At 39.5% G+C, this 20745-nt stretch overlaps 1 protein-coding gene across 1 annotated transcript in view; it reads right to left on the reverse strand.

The window, feature by feature from the left end:
* The window catches only part of TOP1 (DNA topoisomerase I), an 86465-nt gene that overhangs the window by 5082 nt on the left and 60638 nt on the right, over window positions 1–20745 (reverse strand). Inside the window, exons 11-19 of the mRNA XM_058562694.1 lie at window positions 19194–19315; window positions 18155–18277; window positions 15750–15937; window positions 15335–15479; window positions 5320–5463; window positions 3909–4094; window positions 2781–2849; window positions 2122–2236; window positions 799–926 (exon numbers count right to left, since the gene is read on the reverse strand). Coding sequence (XP_058418677.1) covers window positions 799–926; window positions 2122–2236; window positions 2781–2849; window positions 3909–4094; window positions 5320–5463; window positions 15335–15479; window positions 15750–15937; window positions 18155–18277; window positions 19194–19315 — 1220 coding nt within the window. The remainder of the gene's footprint in view (window positions 1–798; window positions 927–2121; window positions 2237–2780; window positions 2850–3908; window positions 4095–5319; window positions 5464–15334; window positions 15480–15749; window positions 15938–18154; window positions 18278–19193; window positions 19316–20745) is intronic.

Below are 20745 nucleotides of genomic sequence, written 5' to 3' on the forward strand. Positions count from 1 at the left end.
ATAACCCGATGTGTCTGCTCTGTAGTGAAATATCTACAAATTCTCATTGTGGGTTAGTACATTAGAATGGGTTAGTTATGTAGCCACTACTAACACAGAAATGCTCATCATCAAATGTTAGGTACCTCCAATACTTAAAAGCTCAGTACCAGGCAGAGTTGGAGGGAGGAGAGAGCCACATGGAAGAGGAACAGCATCTACTTGTTTGCATGTTCAGTCTCTGCCTCTAGGGCAGCAACTCTGGCAGAGAGCCGGTATTCAACAGATGTTTGATGATGAGCTATATAAAAATATGGTTCATGTGGAATATGTAAAAATAAAAATAGTTGTGCTAGGATTAGGAGGAAATTAAATATAATTGTTTCATCATCTTTTCAATTTGAAACAGTCTAATTTGGAAATGGTTATATTTCTGGGCTATGGCAAGGGTTGTGAGGATTCTTTATACCCATTATCCTCGTGTATAATAACGACAATAATTAGCAATATTTCAAAGAGGGTACATCACGCTTAGCTTTTCAAAATAGGAAGTGGCCAGTGTAGAACTTCTGTCCACAGAATTAAGACTTCTTGAACAATGGGTATTTGATATTCAGTATCTTGATCAGGGACAACTACTATCATATGTCCATTTATTTATCTTTAGCATGGAACTTTCTTCCAGAACAGACCCAGAACTGACCTTCTGATATCCCAGCCCAAGAGCCTGGATTATAAATGCCTGTTGTTTTCAGATTATTGCCCACAGCAGACATGGTTCCCTTCCTTTTGCTACCCCACCATCCAGATCCAAGATACCTTAGTTTGCAAGTTCATCATGGACTTCTCAAAAGTTTTTGGTGGTGCTCTCTGATGGTTACAAAGAATTGCAACAGCTCGGTTGGCACGGTTATAAGACAGGATCTTTGCTGGGATATTCTCATCCGCTGTAAAGAAAGAAACATGATAATAAAAGAGTCCTGTTTGTATACCAAGAGAAATATACAGTGTCCTTCCCCAGTGCTTCATCGTCATGATTTTACTGGTCCTCATCTCAGATGATCAATTCAAGTTCCCCCAAGGCACAAGGTCAAAATCTGGGAGTCAACAGAGTCATCTGCTTGCCTCAGTGCCCACGTCCTCCACCTACCCACCCAATGTAGCCTGAAGAAAATATGGAATTGGGACAGAAAGGGTCTGTAGAGGAGGGTAAGACAAAGGGATGACCATAAGTTTTACATTTTAAAATCACAAGGCAGTATAATTTTTAAAAAGAAAAATAAAAAGTGTCACCCAAGGAGTTTTTTTACTTGTGTCATGTGGCATTCTTTATCCCACCCTAACAAACGGACCCTCAACATACCCATCTTTAGCTGTTCTGGCTCATATTCTAAAGCCATTTGATATTATTTATAAAAGACAGTGGGGCCGGCCCGGTGGCTTAGCGGTTAAGTGCGTGCACTCTGCTGCTGGCGGCCCGGGTTCAGATCCCGGGCGCGCACCGACACACCGCTTCTCCGGCCATGCTGAGGCCGTGTCCCACATACAGCAACTAGAAGGATGTGCACCTATGACATACAACTATCTACTGGGGCTTTGGGGGAAAAAATAAATAAATTTAAAAAAATTAAAAAAAAAAAAAGACAGTGGAAATTTAGCAGTGACTGGGCTCCAGGAAAAAAAGCTTGTAGGTCTTGAGGATACCTTTGGCAGCTAGTTTTCAGGAGAATACTACCTACACTTAAAGGGAAAAAAAAATGACAGAAACCTCAGGGAAAGGACTCGCTCCTATATTTTTTTAGTAACCATGACAACCTTAACTCTCTCCAATTTAACATCACAGCACGATATCTTCACTCTGAGCTTTTTAAATAACATACATATAAAACACAAAATGCAGGCATTTTCAGAGCAGATAGAAAGCCCCTGTCAGCATTCCATAAAACTAATCCAGAAGTTGGGGTAGGAATGAGGGAAATAGCACTGATCTTATGTTTATACAACTAAGCCTTAGCTCTCTACTAGAAGTATGGAGGGAAAATGTTCCCAGTCACAATTTGAGGAGAAAAAGTGGAACAGATCTAGGACTTAGCGGACGTCATCAGTAAGGGTGTGGGCCCTGTCTGGCCAAGTAATACTTACGAGCTGTGAGTTCTTTTAGCTGCTGCTGTAGCGTGATGGAGGCATTGTATGTACGGAACACCTTGGCTGTCAAGCCTTCCATGAGATCCTGAAGATGCTTGTTTAGAATACCAGTCTGGAGGAGACCAAGCAATGAAGAGGATGTTGGGATTTAGATAAAAGCCATACCACCCTGACTCTTCTGGCAAGCTCTAGGACATTTATGCCAGTGTGATCACAACCTTGCTAAGTTTACTGCTCTGCCAGCAGGAGGTTAGGAAAAATGGGAAAAGAATTCCAGAATATAGGCTTGCATGATACCTCCCTAAGAAGTACTTCTATCTTAAGCATGCCAATAAAGCAAATTTATCTTTCCCTATTAAGATCTTTGCTGATAAGATATCAGGGACAAGTCTTGGGTCTCTAGCAGAGGTGGTTGGGCATCCAGCCACAGGAAGGCTCTGCAGGAGCCAGAGGAGGATAAAAGGCAGACTTGGTCTACCCCATCTCAGGGCTTTGGCCATCGATTCACTGTGTGCCCCAAGGGAGGAAGAGTGTATGGGATATCATAGAACAGGGTAGGGAGAACCCAAGTCACTCCCAGGCAAACCTCTCCTTTAGGAGCTTGTGAGGGGCCCTGGCTGGGGCCCTCTTCAACCCAGAGCACTTTGTCTACTCACATTGAGTCTATCAAAAAGATCATCTTCAGGCTGTTTGTTCTCCATAAATAGTTGTAAGTTCTTAAAAACCTAAAAGAAAGAAGCAGAACCTAATTATTATTTTTAAAACCTTTATTTTGGAAATAACGGCAACTTAAAAAAACAATAAAAAAACAACCCACAAAGCACAAGGAACACCCAAATCCTTTACCCAGATTCACATACCATTAACATTTTACCTCATTTATCATTTGTGCAGTGCACATGTCCACTTACTCTTTCTCTCTACATATATGTATGTATATATGTAATTATTTGTTCTGAACCATTTGTGGGTACTTATATTATGGCCCTTCACCCTTAAATATTCCAGTGTGTTTCCTAAGAATTTCCTAAGGATACAGATATTCCCTTACACACATATTGATCAGCTTCATAAATTTACATTGATACATATTTTTATCTAATCTGTCCATATTCCCATTTTGTCTGTTGACCTAATGATGTCCTTTACCTCCACATTATAGAATCCAATCTAAGCTCAAGTATTCCATTTAATTGTCAGGTCTCTGTAGTTTCATTTAATCTGGAACATTTCTACAGCCAGCAAAGCCTAATTACTGATTAAACATCCGACTACTGAAGGGCTGGATTACTGAGATCCTGCACTCTGTAGGTCTATGGTTCAAGCCCAGTACTTTGGGGGGACCATGGAGCTGCAACACCCTCTTCAGCTATGGGGCTCAGAGATCTGGGGATTAAAGTTGGGGAAAGGTTGAGCAAAGCTACAAAAGTGACAAATGTGGGACATGACCAGAGGATACTGAAACGTGGTTAAATCACTAAAACAACGTGGTGGGTTAAATCTTACGTTGAATTTGTTTTGAGGGCCAACTCTGTAATGCATACTCTGTTGAGTATTGCTACAGGAGATGGCTCCTCATTCCCAGGAAGATAGCACAGGGTAGGGGGTGAGGGGCAGGGACTAAAAGGAGGTACCCAGGACACCAAACAACACCTCTCCCCTCTCTTTCAAGTCATTTTTTTCTAGTGTTCAGCAAAGTGCAAAGCACATGAAAAGCACACAACAAATATTTGTTGAATGAATGAATGAAAAACAGGCCGGGAGCACAGGCCACATTAACTTACTCGTTTCTCAACAGGGACTTTGTTATAGTATCTGATAGAGTCCTTCCCAAGGAAGTCAAACTCCACCACGTATTCCTGACCATCCAACTCGGGGTGCAAAGTGATGTGCTCCACACGAAGTGAGCAGCAACCCACAGTGTCCGCTGTTTCTCCTTCCTCCTTCTCATTGCCTGCTCTCAGAGCAAGCTGTCCAGGGAGAGGAGAAAAAAAAAAGATGAGCATGAGCATGAATGAAGAAATTTGAATCTCATAGGGTCTCTAGGAAACCAAAATCAGAAGCCCCCCAGTTCTCTCTGGGAACAGAGCATTGGTCTGCAAGGCCTGGGAATTCTGGATTCTGCATTGTTGCTTTTTCCTCTATAAAATGAAGTATGGAGAGTCACAGGGATATTGAACTTTCCCAGAAATCCAAGCTTCTCTTTACTCTGTCCTCTCAAATGAGGATGGAGGAAAGGAAGAACATTTTTTTTTTTTTTTTTTGGTGAGGAAGATCGGCCCTGAGCTAACATCTGCCAATCCTCCTCTTTTTGTTGAGGAAGACTGGCACTGGGCTAACATCCATGCCTGTCTTCCTCCACTTTATATGGGACGCCGCCACAAGATGGCTTGCCAAGCAGTGTGTCGGTGCGCACCTGGGATCCAAACCGGCGAATCCCGGGCCGCCGCAGCGGAGCGCATGCACTTAACTCCTTGCGCCACTGGGCTGGCCCCAGGAAGAACATTTTTTTAAAACAAAGCAACACAGGAGGGAGTGTTTCTGCTCTAGGCAATCAGACTCAAAAGGCTATTCTCTTAATTTTGCTTAATTTTTCAGACAGTTCAGATTTTGTGCTAAAATATAAGCAGTGCAAAGTTGGGGAAAAAAACGTGAAATCTTTTTCTTCTAAAGAGTACGAGAAACTGATTTCCAGAGCACTGTCTTTCAAATTATAGGTGTGATACATTAGCAGATTGTTTAACCAATTTTAAAGGTTATAACCATCCTTTTTTTAAAACAAGATACAATAAAAAAAATATAAGAATTCACTGCTTATAGAAAGGCTAACCATTGTTTTGTGCAACTTTTGTTTCAATACACACAAACACAGATATATATTTATGTGTGTTGGGTTGTGATGTAAAATAAAATTTTTTGGTGGCTCATAGTCATTGAAAATGTCAGTATTTCTGGCACATTCAGATTCATGCAAATTCTCCCATCAGGCAAACTGTATTCAGACAGCAGCAGACACTGAATGCCTCTCTCCACTTCTGCCTTCCTTACTGGACAAGAGATTGAGTGAGCAGGACCATGAGTGTCCAGGCTGTCATTGCCTCTCCAGTAGTTAGCACAAGGCCTGGAGGAATAAAGGCTCCCTACATCTTTGTTAAGCTGAACATGTTAGGTGACGTGACAGGAAGATTTTCTCACCTTGTCGATGAAGTACAGGGCTACAGCTCTCTGCCGGACTTTCATCTCTTTGGACTTCCAGTCTTCTCGATACTGGTTCCGGATCTTGTCCACACACTTCTTCAGCCGCCGAGCAGTCTCATATTTCTGCCAGTCTTTCTCACCCTGCAAAGACCCAACCCCAAAGGTGGATTGCTTAGGGATGGTGGAGTATAGACAGACTTTGAATATCCAAGTTCAGAGCTCTGAACCACAGAGAAGGAACTTGAGCTAAAGCAAAGTAGAAAAAGAGTAGTGAAGAGAAATTTTAGGGCCTTTAACCTGATGAGAACTCATGCTGTCCCACTTCACTGTCAAGCACAACTGGTTCCTGTCTAATTGCTAGGAAAGCCTCTGGCTTTCATTCTGTAAAATGTTTATGTTCTTGGGAAAAGCCCACATAGCATGTTCCAAAAATGGACTTCTGTCAACACAAAGGGTATAAACGTCTCCATTCCCATATCAGCATCACAGCTTTGTTGAATCTGTGACCCAAAAGCAGTTTTCCACTAGAACTGAATTTCATTAAATTCAAGACAACCATTCACAGTTTGATGGAACTGTCAAGGAAGCAGAACCAAAGATTACAACATGTCATTATTAATGAACACAGTGACTTCCAGGAACAGCCATAATTATTCACCATTTTCCAAATTCTGCATTTAAAAGTATTCTTGATTAGACTAAGGGAAACAATATTACTGGGAAGACATTTTTTTTAACATTAGAGCTTTTGGTAAAAGGTTTAAAAATTGATTCTAAAGCCAATGAAAGGTTTTTAAAAGCATATGAAAAGACTGAATCTAATCAACAGTGACGAGATTTCTGCTACCATACAGAATGGAAAGAGATTCACAAGCAAGGACTGATAATAACATCAACTGAGAAAGGTAAGGAAGGAAAAAGAAATCCAAGTGGGTTAGGGAGTATTACAAGGCCTAAAACAGACTATATGACATGAACACAGGGATGGAATTTAAGAACCCAAGAATCTCTGCTCTTAATTTCCCCACCCCGCCAACAAAAGAAAGGGGTAGTGATTTCTACCCACACATGCCTGGTTCCCGCCTATGATATGGACATGTGGTCCTGGAGGCATAAAAACTGTGGTCAAGGTAACTGGCCTTCTAGGCATGCAGGAGTGTGGGGTACATGGAGCAAGAAATGTCTTCTACTTCTCTCTCCTAACAAGTGCTCAGAAATGAAAGCTTACCCAGGTATGCTAAGGAGTCATCAGCACTCTCCAAAACTGTGTGTGGACTAGTTGTATGTACTTGTTTGGCAACAAAACAAGAGGTTCAGTAACTACTGGTTGTGGGTGGTGATTTAGTAGTTGGTGATACCAAAGAAATGTCTAAGTTCTGTTTCCTGACATTGGGAAGCTGAAAATTTCTCACTGATTTTTCTAAGTACATTTTGACATTTAAGAGGGTGAATAAGAAAAGGTGTGATACAAGCTGTCTTCATGTACGAGTCAGTAATAAATCTCCATGACAATTATTCTTACACACACACACACAGGAAAGTTTGGACATGAAAGGCTCATTTTCAACAGTACAGTCTCCAGCTCAGGAATGGGCTATCCCCCATCACTCTCATGGACACAGGCCTACCAAAGCCTGACTCTGAGTCTTCAAGTCCTGTAAGGTTAAATTTGTTCAGTTCCTTAGTCATGCCAGTTAAACAAGGTTTAGAAAAACCTAACAAGTAAGTCATTCACTGAGGATACCACAAGACCAACTTCTCTTCACAGGTTGGCTGGGCCCTGGCAAAAGGATCCAGGATTCTCTCAAATAAGGACACAGAGATGGGGTGGGGGCAGAAGCCACCTTGTCTAGGTCTAGCAGGGGAGGGCTGGCCTCCAGGAAGAATGCTTATCCCTGCTGCCTTCAGTTTCCCTGAACAGAATCCACAGAGTAAAATGCACTTGAACAAGCTTTCTCAGACTACTTCTAGAAAATAAAATATCTATTTAGGTCTTCCAGGCAAAGTCTTCATGAAAACCATCTCAGTAAAACAAGGTATCCACTATAGGGGGGCTAGCTTTAACCCTTTCTCCTCTTCCCCAACTTAGTCAACCCTCTGTATTGGATAAGAATCTAATTTGATTAATTATACATGACATTCTTTGGGTTACTTTTTTTTTAAATTAGTGGGCCCACCATATTTTCTCTAATATAACTGCTTTCTCATTAAGTACAGCAGGGTAAGTAGGGTCACGTCTGGATTCAGGATAGCAAAGTAGGAGGTGAACTAAATCCTGTTCTCCAGTCCTTTCTCAGAAAGTTGTATTGGAAAACAATGACATCTGCCAATATTCTTAAGTGGCTCTTTACTTCTCACTTAGCTGGTGATCCCTATGTGAGTTTGCCATTATATAGAGTACCAAAGAGAGGGAATGGCATTCTGAATTCAAATATACATCATTTAAACAAAAGTCACAACAAACTGGCCTTATATATTTATACCATGTTTAAAGGTAAAATCCAACCAGCTTTCTATACATACCCATTTTTAAATATGTGGGGTTTTTTTTGTTTTTTTTGGTGAGGAAGAGTAGCCTTGAGCTAATACCTGTTGCCACTCCTCCTCTTTTTGCTGAGGAAGATTGGCCCTGGGCTAACATCCGTGCCCATCTTCTTCTACTTTATATGCGGGACACCTGCCACAACATGGTTTGACAAGCGGTGCATTGGTGCGCACCCGGGATCTGAACCTGTGAACCCTGGGCCACCGAAGCAGAGTGTGCGAACTTAACCGCTATGCCACCGGGCCAGACCCTAAATATGTGTGTCATTTTATTATTGATTTATAGAGTCCTTTATATATTCTTTATATATTCAAATCCTTTTTCAGATGTAAGTAGTATATTTTCTTCCCATACTTCCAATCACCTTTCATTCTGAATAAATCTTTTAAAAGATTTTATATTATACAGATTTACATGTACAGCTTGATCAGTTTTGACAATTCATAACCCATGTAACCTACACCCCTATCAAGATAGAGAATATTTCTGTCATTCCAGAAAGTTCGCTCATGCCCCTTTCCAGTTAATCACCAAACCAGCAACTACTGATCCTTTACTATGATATCTATCATCATAGATTAGTTTTGCCTAATCTAGAATATTATATAAATGGAATCATACAGACTCTTGTGTCTGGCTTCTCAACGTGTTTTTAAGATTAATCCATGTTGCTGCATTTATCAGTAGTTCACTCCTTTTAATTGCTGGTATATATGATATATTCTATAACTATCACTAATGTGTTTGACTGTAACATAATGTGTTTATTCTGTTGATGGACCCCTTGGATATTTCCAGTTTTGGACTTGCATTTTATTGTTAGTGTTTATTTTGTGTCCTAAGAAATCTACTCCAAAGTCATGAAGATGTTCTACCGTGATATCACCTAGAAACATTAAAGGTTTTACCTCTTACACTTTAAAATTTAGAATTTTACACCAAGAAGTCAGGTTCAGAATATAATTTTTAAAAAATAAGCATATGTCTTATTTTATCTTTCTAATAAAACTCACCAAAAGCAGAGCTTCCCGAGACTATAAAGTTTTATAAAGATATTTTCCTTCAATCCAGCCCTTTAATCCCCAGATGGTTACATCTAAAAGGATGTAGGCACATACACCTTTGAAACCCCACAGAATTATAGGTTCTAAAGAGAGAAAAGGCAGAAATGTGTATTTGGCACTGAGAATATCTTAACAGGATTGAATGCAATGTGATGTCAACACTAACCCTGAACTTTGCTGTACTTCATTTAAAAGAAAAATCATGATGATAAATTTTGTTGGTGAAGTTAAAACTGGTTTGAAGACCCTTACTTTTACCAAGGGCTACTTTTCCAGGTTATGAGACTAGATAATGCTTCCAAACTTGGCAGTGGATTGGACTTAGCAGTGAGTACCTATAACACGCAGGAAGTGAATGAGTAAAATAACAGATACAAGAGCAAGCAAAGAATCTTAGAATAGGCGAAATCTCTGGAGGCTGAGCAGAAAAGTGTAGAACAAAGCCCCATGATGGTAGCCTCCTATAAATTGGACCTAAAGACCTCCGTGAAATAAAACCACCAATTACCACCCTTCACATTCTACTATAAAAAAGCTTATTCTTTATAGACTTTTGGGTCAGATCAGGTCACTGAAATCATGCTTTAATCATCACTTTACTCTAAACATATAGCAATGAAAGTGCTCCATGCAAGAAGGGGGGACCTGAAGCAAAGGGCTGTGTTAGCTTGGGCTGAGCTGGGCTAGAACACCCCCTCTAAGACAGGAAGAATGAGCAGAAGAGTGAATGATACATAGACCAAAGCTACCTCCCAGTCAAAAGTGTTTATAAACAGAAATTCCAAAAGACACAAGGAAAATGGCTTAGAAAAACTGCCAACAAAACAATAATTAGTACATGAATTCACTTCAGGTGACATTTTTTTGTGTGTGTGAGGAAGAGCAGCCCTGAGCTAACATTCAATGGCAATCCTCCTCTTTTTTGCTGAGGAAGACTGGCCCTGGGCTAACATCCATGCCCATCTTCTTCTACTTTATACGGGACGCCACCACAGCATGGCTTGACAAGCAGTGCATCGGTGCGTGTCCAGGATCCGAACCAGCGAACCCCGGGCCGCCGCACGCTCACCCAACCGCTTGCGCCACCAGGGCAGACCCACTTCAGGTAACATTTTAAAGAACAATCTGACAAAGATCTTTAAATAAATATGTGTAGTATGAATAAAGAGAAAAAGATATAACATTCACTAAAAAGGACAAGAAATTATGAAACCAGAACAACAGAAATTAAATCAAGTAGATATGAAATAAAAATTAGAAATCCTGAGAACAAAAAATAATTGAAATAAATTATAGATGGGATAAACTTTAGATTGGATATAATAAAAAGAGAATTAGTGAATTGTTAGTGAGTCCTAGACAACTCCCCCCAAATGAAGACCAGACCTAAAGAGATAAAGAATATGAAAATATAGTTTAAAAAAAATGTGTAGGGCCGGCCCCGTGGCTTAGCAGTTAAGTGCGCACGCTCCGCTACCGGTGGCCCAGGTTCGGATCCCAGGTTCGGATCCCAGGCGTGCACCGACGCACTGCTTCTCCGGCCATGCTGAGGCCGTGTCCCACATACAGCAACTAGAAGGATGTGCAACTATGACATACAACTATCTACTGGGGCTTTGGGGGAAAAAAGGAGGAGGATTATAGATGTTAGCTCAGAGCCGGTCTTCCTCAGCAAAAAGAGGAGGATTAGCATGGATGTTAGCTCAGGGCTGATCTTCCTCACCAAAAAAAAAAAAAAAAAAAAAAAAAAAAATGTGTAGCTTGAGAAGCTCCAACATTCATCTCATAGGATTCCAAAAGAAGCAAATGGAAGGAATGGCCTAGAAGCTGTGGCAGAAATAATGGCTCAGAGTTTTCTAAAATAAAAATACATTAGTCCTCAGATTGAAAGTCTAGTCTGAGTATTTTGACCAATAATAAAGATATATTCTTTACTAGAGAAAAGATAAGATTATGAGGATGAAAATAAAGAAATTTTCAGGTAAACAAAGGGAGAATTTGCCACCTATGGATCCTCACTAAAGAAACAGTAAAGGGTATATTTCAACAAGAGAAGTAAACCCAGAGGGAAGGTATTTAGTACAGAAGTTAATCAAATATTTGACTGTGACAACTGTGGACTGTAGAGAGGGTTATGGTTTTATGGATGGTTGTGTGTTTTTTTAATAAAAAGTAAAACTTAAGCAAAAGAAAGATGAGGTATAGAATCTGGAAATAAAGAATTTAAACTGTCTTTATTTATAGGTAATTTAATTGTCTATCTAGAAACTCCAAGACACAAACACTTTTAGAATAATTTAGCAATGTTATGTCAGATACAAGATCAATATTCAAAATCAACAGCATTACCACTCTAGTAATAACCAACAGAAATGTAATAGAAGAACATCTCATTGAATAGCACTAAAAAGTATACGATCTCTAAGAAAAAAAGTTTAAAAAAATGCGTAAAACATCTGTGGAGAAAATTACAAAAAAAATTGGATATATTCAAAGAAATGAATTAAGGGAGAGGTATATAACATGTTCATGGATTGTAAGACTCAATAAAATAAGGTCAACATTTTCCCCCATTAATCTATAAATTCAGTGCAATTCTAATAAAAATCTCAATAGTCTTCATTAGAACTTGACAAATTTATCTCAAAATTAACGTGCAATAGCAGAGAGCCAAGAATAGCCAAGACAATTATGAAGAAAGAGATGAAGGAAACCTGTCCTACTCAAAAGTAAAACTTTATAAAGCTACAGTGGTTAAGACAGTATGCTACTCATGAAGAAATAGACAGACAAATTAAACAGGACAGAGAGCCCCCAAACAGTCTGACATATATGTAGAAATTTGATATATGACACAGTGGGTAATACAACTAAATAGTTCTGGGACAATCAGCTATTCATTTGTAAAAAAATATATTAGATTTCAATCTTATACCATACACAAAAATACATTCTAGTGGATCAAAGATCCAAATGTAAAAAACAAAACTTTAGAAATGTTAGGAAAAGAGGAACTTGTATGCACTGTTGAGGGGATGGTGGTGATGTAAACTGGTTCAAGTACTTAGAGAACAATTTGGAAATATCTAATAAAGAAACTTTAAGGGAAATTTTCATTCATATACACAAGGAAATGTGTTTATTCCAGCACTGTTTATATTAGCACAAGATTGTAAACAACCCTAAATGTCTCGACATGAGAACAAATAATTTTTTATATAATAAGAATACCATGTACCAAATAAAATGGATAAATTAGATGTCAAGATAATAAAATCTCAAAACAAAAGCTGGGTGAAATAAACAAGTTGCAGAGTGATCTCAATAACATACCTAATTTAAAATTAAACCTTGTAAAAACAATACTACATATTGTTTATGCACACATAAATACACTGTGAAAACACAAAAATACACGCGAGAATGAAAACATTAAGTTTATTATAGTAATCTCCACCTAGACTATCTAACAAGGATCCCAACCCTCAGAGACTCTCCTATAATCACCTCTAATCCTGCCTGTGAGAGTACAGAGTATGCATCTATTTGGAATCTGTTCCCCTCTCTCCAGCCCCACTACCATCACCTTGTCTAGGTCATCGCCACTTCTTGCCTGGAGTACCACCACAGCCTCCTGCTGGTCTCCCTACTTCTTATTTGTGTCCAATCCAGTCTCCGCAGAGCCACAGTCAGAATGATCAATTATGTCACAGGTTTCTAAAACACAAATCTGCTATTATTCCCCTCTTTGAAACCCACTGGCTTCCTACTGGATTTAGGGTAATAAAAAAAATTTTAAGGAAGGGTCTGAAGATCCCTCTCAAGCCTCTGCCTCATGCCTCTTTGTTGCTCACTGTACCCCAACTACACTGACCTCCTTTTAGTCCTCAAGACCACCAAGCTCTTTCTCACCTCAGGGATTTCAAAAGCCTATTTTCTTTGTCTGAAACACCCATTCCCCTATCCTTTCCATGGATAAAAAAGTCTCATCTTAAATGTTACTTCCTGGGGCAGGCCCCGTGGCGTAGCAGTTAAGTGTGCGCGCTCCGCTGCTGGCGGCCCAGGTTCGGATCCCAGGCGCGCACCAATGCACTGCTTGTCAGGCCATGCTGTGGTGGCGTCCCATATGAAGTAGAGGAAGATGGGCACAGATGTTAGCCCTGGGCTAGTCTTCCTAGCAAAAAGAGGAGGATTGGCATGGATGTTAGCTCAGAGCTGATCTTCCTCGCAAAAAAAAAAAAAATGTTACTTCCTCAGAAAGGCCTTCCTGAACCCCAGAGGCCAGATCACGTGCCCTGGTATACTCTCAAACGGTACCCTGTACTTTTCCCTTGCAGCATTCACAACAGTTTAGATTTATCGGAGTGATGATGTGTAATGCCTGTAAATCTTGCTGAAGTAGGGTTATGTTCAAGACACTCCTGTTCAAAGTACTTCAGTGGTTCTCCATCAGATACTGAACATGGTCCAGTCTCTTTAGCATGGCATTTAAGGCTGGCCACAATTTGGTGTCAGGATGTCACAGGAAGGCATCAGGAGGCTGAAGATCTAAGTCAGAGTTACTAACTATTGAATCTTGGAAAAGTTTTTTGGCTTTCCAGAGACTAAATTTACTTATCTATAAAACTGTGGCATTAGTACTTGTCTGGTACAGTTGTTAAGACAATCAAATGTCAATTTATGTGAAAATACTTTTGAACAGTAACCCAATATCCATTATTTTTTTTTTATAATTTTATTTATTTATTTATTTTTTCCCCCAAAGCCCCAGTAGATAGTTGTACGTCATGGCTGCACATCGTTCTAGTTGCTGTATGTGGGACACGGCCCCAGCATGGCCAGAGAAGCGGTGCGTCAGTAGGTGCCCGGGATCCGAACCCGGGCCGCCAGCAGCGGAGCGCGCACACCCAACCGCTAAGCCATGGTACCAGCCCCAATATCCATTATTTTGATAAATTTTTTTATTGTGGTAAAATACACATAACATAAATTTACCACTAGTGACATTTAGCACATTCACAACGTTGTGCAAATACCACCACTTGATAATTCTTTTTGTTACTCCTTTTCACACCCCTCCTCTCTGTCCATAATGACACAATTCTCTGTTTGGAATACCTCTCTTTTAAGACATAATTATAAACTAATTTCCTTAATAAAGTTGTTCCTGATCTCTAACTGCTGGGAATAACTGCTCTATCTAAAACATTTAACGTTTACCTTTTTTCTAATACAATCAAATTCTTACCCAATTTACCCACCAGCATACAAGTTTTTTGAGGGCTAAAACAATTGTTTACCCACCTTTGTAGCCCTCCAGCTTTGTCTATTTCAGAAGAAGAATGCAACATTTCCTTAAATGACTTGACTTTTGCTCACCATGAAGGTTTTCTTTCTGATTCTATATTTATTCTAAACTAGAAAAAATGAAATTTTCCAATTGAATTGAAGAAAATGTATAGATGGGTATTTTTCATTAGTACACAGGACTATAAGCTAGAGAATGCAGTTTAGTGTCAACAAGACACATAGCCTTTTGAGCTGTGGCCTTCATATCTTAACAGATGTTTAATAACCTGTAAACCAAGATCAAGAAGGTCTTTAGTTCCAGTCCTCTGCAAATAAATAGTCAGAGCGTATAGAGAACTAATTCCTTGACTGTTTTTCGTGAAGCCCATCTCTCTTTTAGGTTGCTATTCACATTTCCATAGTATGTCTGACGGCGGAAGTTCATCGGACTCCCCCAAGCAGGGTAGGCCTAGCAGGCTAACAAGAACTGATTGCCCTGCCAACAGTTTTCCCCTTTCAATAACAGTATCAGTAAATAACAACACATGGGTATACAACAGTTTATGATATGCTTTCACATACATTATCCCATTTGGTCCTGGTGGAACCCACCCAGATGAAAACTTAGGAAGCCAGAAGTATGTAAGACCCTACATTTTACAACTTCTTTCTGGATTCAGAGCAATTACATTCCGTTCCTCAGAACCAAGAAAGGTGAGAAAGAGGAAGAGAGCTGTAGAAGCCAATATATATTTACCATATTCTTCATTACAGTCTGACCACTAAACAGTAAGCAATGAGAAGGCAGGGACTGCATCTGTCTTGTTTACCAACACAATTCCTAGCACCATGCATACACTGTGCCAAGCATATACTGAGATTTCAGTAAATGTTTGTGAATTAATAAATGAATAAGATTACAATCTGAAACAGAAAACAGATCCATCTTAGGGAGGTCACCAGATAATGATAACCATGAAAGTACTTGCCTTATTTTGTGGGGAGGGTTTTCAATTTGTCAAAGTGATTCTAGAGGCTGAGAACATCACATTTCAAAAAAAAAGACAGAGATTATCAGCCCCACTAACTGCTGCAGCTCTTCACTACCCCTTACCTTGATTCGTGAACTGGGGTTCAACATGATGTATTTAATGGAACCTTGGATGTTCTCTGTCCAGGAGACTAGCCAAGTAACCTTGTTATCATGTCGGACCTCTTTCCATTTATGTCCTGGAGGAGGAGAAGGAACCTTGGCATCTCTGTGGAAATAACGAAGCAGGAGGGTAGTGAAATGAGGAAAAGTGAGGAACAATTTCACCTTTCATGACCTGAAGTGGATAAATCTGCTCAGCATATATTTCTAAGTTTCCTCCTCACCAGTCAATAACTGAAAAACATTTGGAGATCTATACATGGAAATACTGTGTCATTCTCAAACAGTCCTCTGTAACATGGGAAATATTCCCAACTACCAAGAACAAACGAAGCCCCGTACTTCATTTCTGGACCAAAGGATGAACTGTGCTCACTTGCTACAGTTGATGATTATATCCTCAGGCATGATCCGTCTCTTCAGCATGCCCATCTTGGGGTGGTTGCCACGGCCACGGAAAAGCCCAGGAGGTTCTATCTTGAAGTTGGCAATCCTCTCTCTGTGGTTATCCATAACACAGAAGCCATATTCTTTCAGTAATTTTTCATTCTCCTCTTTGATTTTCTGGAAGACAGCAAGGAATTACTCAAAATGAATTCAAACTGCTGTTCTCTACTCCTACATTCTTATCTTTTGTGCAAGAACAGGTCAAGGCAGAGAAAAGTCTAAAAATCGCTAAGAAATGAATTCAAAGAAGGGAAAACTTCTGATAGATTTTTATAACTTAAATACAAAAAATTCCCCAAGGGGCCGGCCTGGTGGCGCAAGCGGTTAAGTGCGTGCACTCTGCAGCGGCGGCCCGGGGTTCGCCGGTTTGGATCCTGGGCGCACACCAACGCAACGCTTGGCAAGCCATGGTGTGGCGGCGTACCATATAAAGTGGAGGAAGATGGGCACGATGTTAGCCCAGGGCCAGTCTTCCTCAGCAAAAAAAAGAGGAGGATTGGCAGATGTTAGCACAGGGCTGATCTTCCTCACAAAAAAAAAAAAAAATTCCCCAAAATATCTACCTATAAGGATTGACTTCAATTATTCAAATCCAAACTAATCAGATTCAAAACGGATTCTCTTAAAAGATTAATGTGTATAAATATGTTACTTAGGTATTTTTTAATATAACTTTAAAAATCAACACCGTTTAGTTGAGTAGTGTCAAAATGCAGGATAGGGGAGAGTCTCTGACAAGACCTCATAAAGAACGTCTCCATGTTTTCTAAGAGATTCCAGAAACATTTAGTTGAGCAGCATTTCACAAGCGTTTTCAAGCTCAAACAAATGTGTCACAGATTCTTTCCTAGGTATATGGGTACACACAATCTACACTGTGTGATCCCTGCTACAAAAAGTGGGGGGAAAAGGATCTGGAGCCTCCTTTCCCTCTGCTAATTCTTCATTCATATTATACTTAGCAATTCAATTTAACCAAGTCCTGCTGCTTTGTGGATGGAAACAGATTCAGAACTTGCTGGCAGCAGGTGTCCTTGACGGGGGCTGTGACAAGGTGATACTTCTTAATCTCCCTATCTTTGGATCACTATTCCACGAACAAAGCTCCAAAGTAGTTTTTAAGTTTAAAAACACTGCTAAAGTGAAAAATAAACCATATGTTACTAATTTGGAATACTGGGGAGAAGACTAAGCTGAGACTGAAATGTCTGATGCAGTTATCATTCTTATAGTAACTCATAATTTTTAAACTAAAGGTCAGATAGGCACCATCAAAAAATGAGTTATATAAATACAATGGCCTAAATTATATAAACATGCAAGTCCTTTAAAACACTGCAACTACAGGGCTTTGAAGTGCAAAGAATTCCTTACAATCCTTAACTTCTGGACCTCCAATTTGAAAAAATGAAAGTCTAGCCTAGATTCCTCTAGATTAGGGGTTGGCAAACTTTTTTCTAGACAGAAAATATTTTAGGCTTGAAAGCCATACGGTCTCTGTTGCAACTACTCAACTCTGCCACTATTGCATGAAAGCAGTCATAGATGGTATGTGAACAAGCAGATGTGGCTATGTAATAAAACTTTTTTACAAAAACAGACAGCCTAGAGTTTGCCTCCAGGACTCTAGAAGAAAATGACATCCGAGCTGGACACTAGAAAGATCTTTCAAGAATGAGGTTGGCCAAGCCTGTAAGATGGAAATGGATGAGCGTGGCTAGATTTCAGGGTAAAAGAGATCAAAGAATAGGGAGATACATGGCCAATATTATCTGTCTTTAATCCCTAATATCCAGAAGCCACTGTGCAGCAGGTCTTTCCATCCTTTAATATTATATTATTGAAGTTACTGACTGGTTTTTAGGTAAAAAAAGTATCAGGGTTCTTATATTGAGCCATTAAACAAAGTGCTTATTCACAATATTCAGTCTACGTAAAACCATTATGAAAATTTAGATGTTACTAGGCCAAGAATCCTAAATCTTTAGTATAGAGCCATGTGAAATTACTAAACCTGTGTCCTAAGAACCAAGAAGAAAATTAGATGAACTAATCACTATTCCAAAATTCTCCATGGGGCCGGCCCTGTGGCTTAGCGGTTAAGTGTGCACGCTCTGCCGCTGGCAGCCCAGGTTCGGATCCCGGGCGCACACCGACACACCGCTTCTCTGGCCATGCTGAGGCCGTGTCCCACATACAGCAACTAGAAGGATGTGCAACTATGACATATAACTATCTACTGGGGCTTTGGGGGGAAAAAATAAATAAATAAAATTATTAAAAAAAAAAACAAAAAAACAAAATTCTCCAGAGGTTTAAAAAATTCTGTAGTACCAGTTTCTCTTCCTTGCTCATCTGTTTCCGAGCTTCTGTCTGGGCTTTGAAATATTGGCTCATCTGGGTAAAATCACATTTGCTTAGGCTGGTGATAATATTCTTCTCTTCATTAGTCATTTCCTAGTCAAAAGAAAAGAGGGAGTTAAAAAAAGAAGATAAAGGTAAATACACCACTAAGCACTCAGGTTTCTTTGCAATTACAGCAAGGCACTATTTTTTCAGTCAAAGGTGTCAGGAGAGGTAGTCAATCTAAATTAGTGAGTTTTGAAAAAAAGAAATATAATTTTATTACTTTGTTCTATAATAAAAATTTAATAGAAAAATGCTTGAAATGACTCATTGAAAAAAGGTAACCCTTATGTAGTTTCTTGGGCTCCTTGGCATATTGCCACAATCCCCTAGGCATATGTATACCACAGTTGGAAAAACATGAATATTTATCATTTGTTTTGTAATGAGAGAAATATTCCCATGCTAATTTTCATTTAGAAACATTATCCCTGCTCTATTCACTTATTAAATCTTATTTCCAGAGCCATTCAGAAGATAAAATTCAGCTCAGCCCCTGTCCACATTATTCAAATTGAGAATAATGAGATTGCTTAAAATCACCTAGGCAGATATAGGATATGTGGTTTCACGACCAGAAAAGTACCTAAAGCAAATAAGCAAGAATCAAGAGGGAATAGGACATCACATTAACATCTCTCTTTGCAACAGCAGACAGAGGGCAGTCCTGCAGAGATAAACTTTCCTTTGCTCAAGTCGAGTTGAGGTTTTCTGTTTGACCTAATCTAATAAACTCCCTCCTACAGCCAAATGAGAGCTGAGAGGAAAGAAATGTAAGTATTTTTGTGATAGAAACCTTATATAATAAAGTAAATGAACAGAAAAAAATGAACAACTTTTACTACAATGAAACTCATAACACTCAAATTTTACATCAGCGAATTTTTCGTAAAGTTATAGTTGAATACTTAGTAACTGATCAGTATTTTTGCAAAGTGCTAGGATATTGATATATGGGCTACAATACCTTTCTCCAGTCTTTAAAGAAATTTTTCCTAAATATTTCCTTAGTAGTATATTCATGGTCGAGCATTTTTGCAAAGAACGTAGCTACTTCTTCTGCTTTGGGGCTCAGCTTCATGACTTTACCTAGAGGAAAAAATGGTTCCAAAAGTCGAGATGTATAATTCATGTTCTGAGTATAAATACTGAGTTCTGGAGAAATCTTCTTACTAATGGTTTACTTTCCCAAGATATATAAAGGCCTGGTGACACATGGTAACAACAACAACAAAGACAATATACTGATTTATATCTACTTGGATAAATTCTCCTTCTCTTTAGCAGATATTTACCTGGGTCATTCTCTGGAGACTATGCCAGTAAACTGTTCCCAGGTGCCTGCTCAGGACAGGGATGACCTGGGGGAGGCCCAGTCACTCTTCCTTTTCCTTTCAGCAAGCAGGGTCCTTTACACCTCTTCAATGGTTTTTAAAAATCAAATCCTCAGAGGGACTCCTGCCACTGCTAAGCTAAGCAGCTTCTGTTCAAGAAGGGGAGGAAGGGATAGGGCAGGGAATGGAAGAAAGGAATTGTGGGGAAAAGAAATAGGCATCTTTCTTCTTTAAAGTTAGGTGGGTGGAATATGAATAAAAAAATATATATATCCATAGCAGGCAGCCCAGATATCCCATATGAAAAGTCTAATAAGACCTTCCTCTAGAACCCTGCTACTCAAAGTGTGGTTCACAGACCAACAGTATTGGCATCACATGGGAGTCTGTTAGAAACGCAGAATCTCAGGCCCCACCCCAGACCTACCGAATTAGAAAGTGCATTTTAACGAGACCCTCAGGTGGCTGTGTGCACACTAGAGTTTGAGATACACTGCTCTGGAACACAGGCACTATGAGGTTGCCTCTTCCAGGGAAATAGGACTCATCCAGAGCACAAAGGATGACTGAGGTTCTTGGCATTGTATACATGTTTTAAGCTGTTCTAAAGGAGTTCTGATGTTACACAATGAAAACTGCTAACTGGCAAAGAAAATCTAAATGGGGCCTAGAGGTTTTGTGTACCTTAATTAGTCAATAAAGCAATAAAGGAAAAGTACTTGGGAGTTTAATCTACTTTCCAAATGGAGTACTTTTAACAGTACTCTCTTAGGGCTAATTTCCATTTTTTCTTGAAAATCCAACTTTACAACACCATCTGGAACTAAATCATTACATAATAATCTGGCTATACTTAAATGAGGTTAAATACTATTCTACTGCCTTACTATTACATAGGTACTAATAATTCACCAAGGATTTTCACATTCATTCCAGAAAACTAAAACTCAACCAATAATCTATTCATTTCAAAACTCCGAAGACATCTCATCTCATGATTGTTGGGAAGTTATCCTACCTGACTGCAGGGATGTAGAGAATTGTAGCGCAAAATTGAAACTGTCCGCGTAGACAGAAAGAACCTGCTTGAAATCCATAACTTAAAAGGCAGACAGGTGGCGCCACTTCCCCCACTTAACCTCGCAAGCTCCTGCCTTTGAAAGAAGACACTGTGGGCCTCTAGGA

Source organism: Diceros bicornis, chromosome 19 (genome assembly GCF_020826845.1).
Source record: "Diceros bicornis minor isolate mBicDic1 chromosome 19, mDicBic1.mat.cur, whole genome shotgun sequence".
Classification (NCBI taxonomy): domain Eukaryota; kingdom Metazoa; phylum Chordata; class Mammalia; order Perissodactyla; family Rhinocerotidae; genus Diceros; species Diceros bicornis.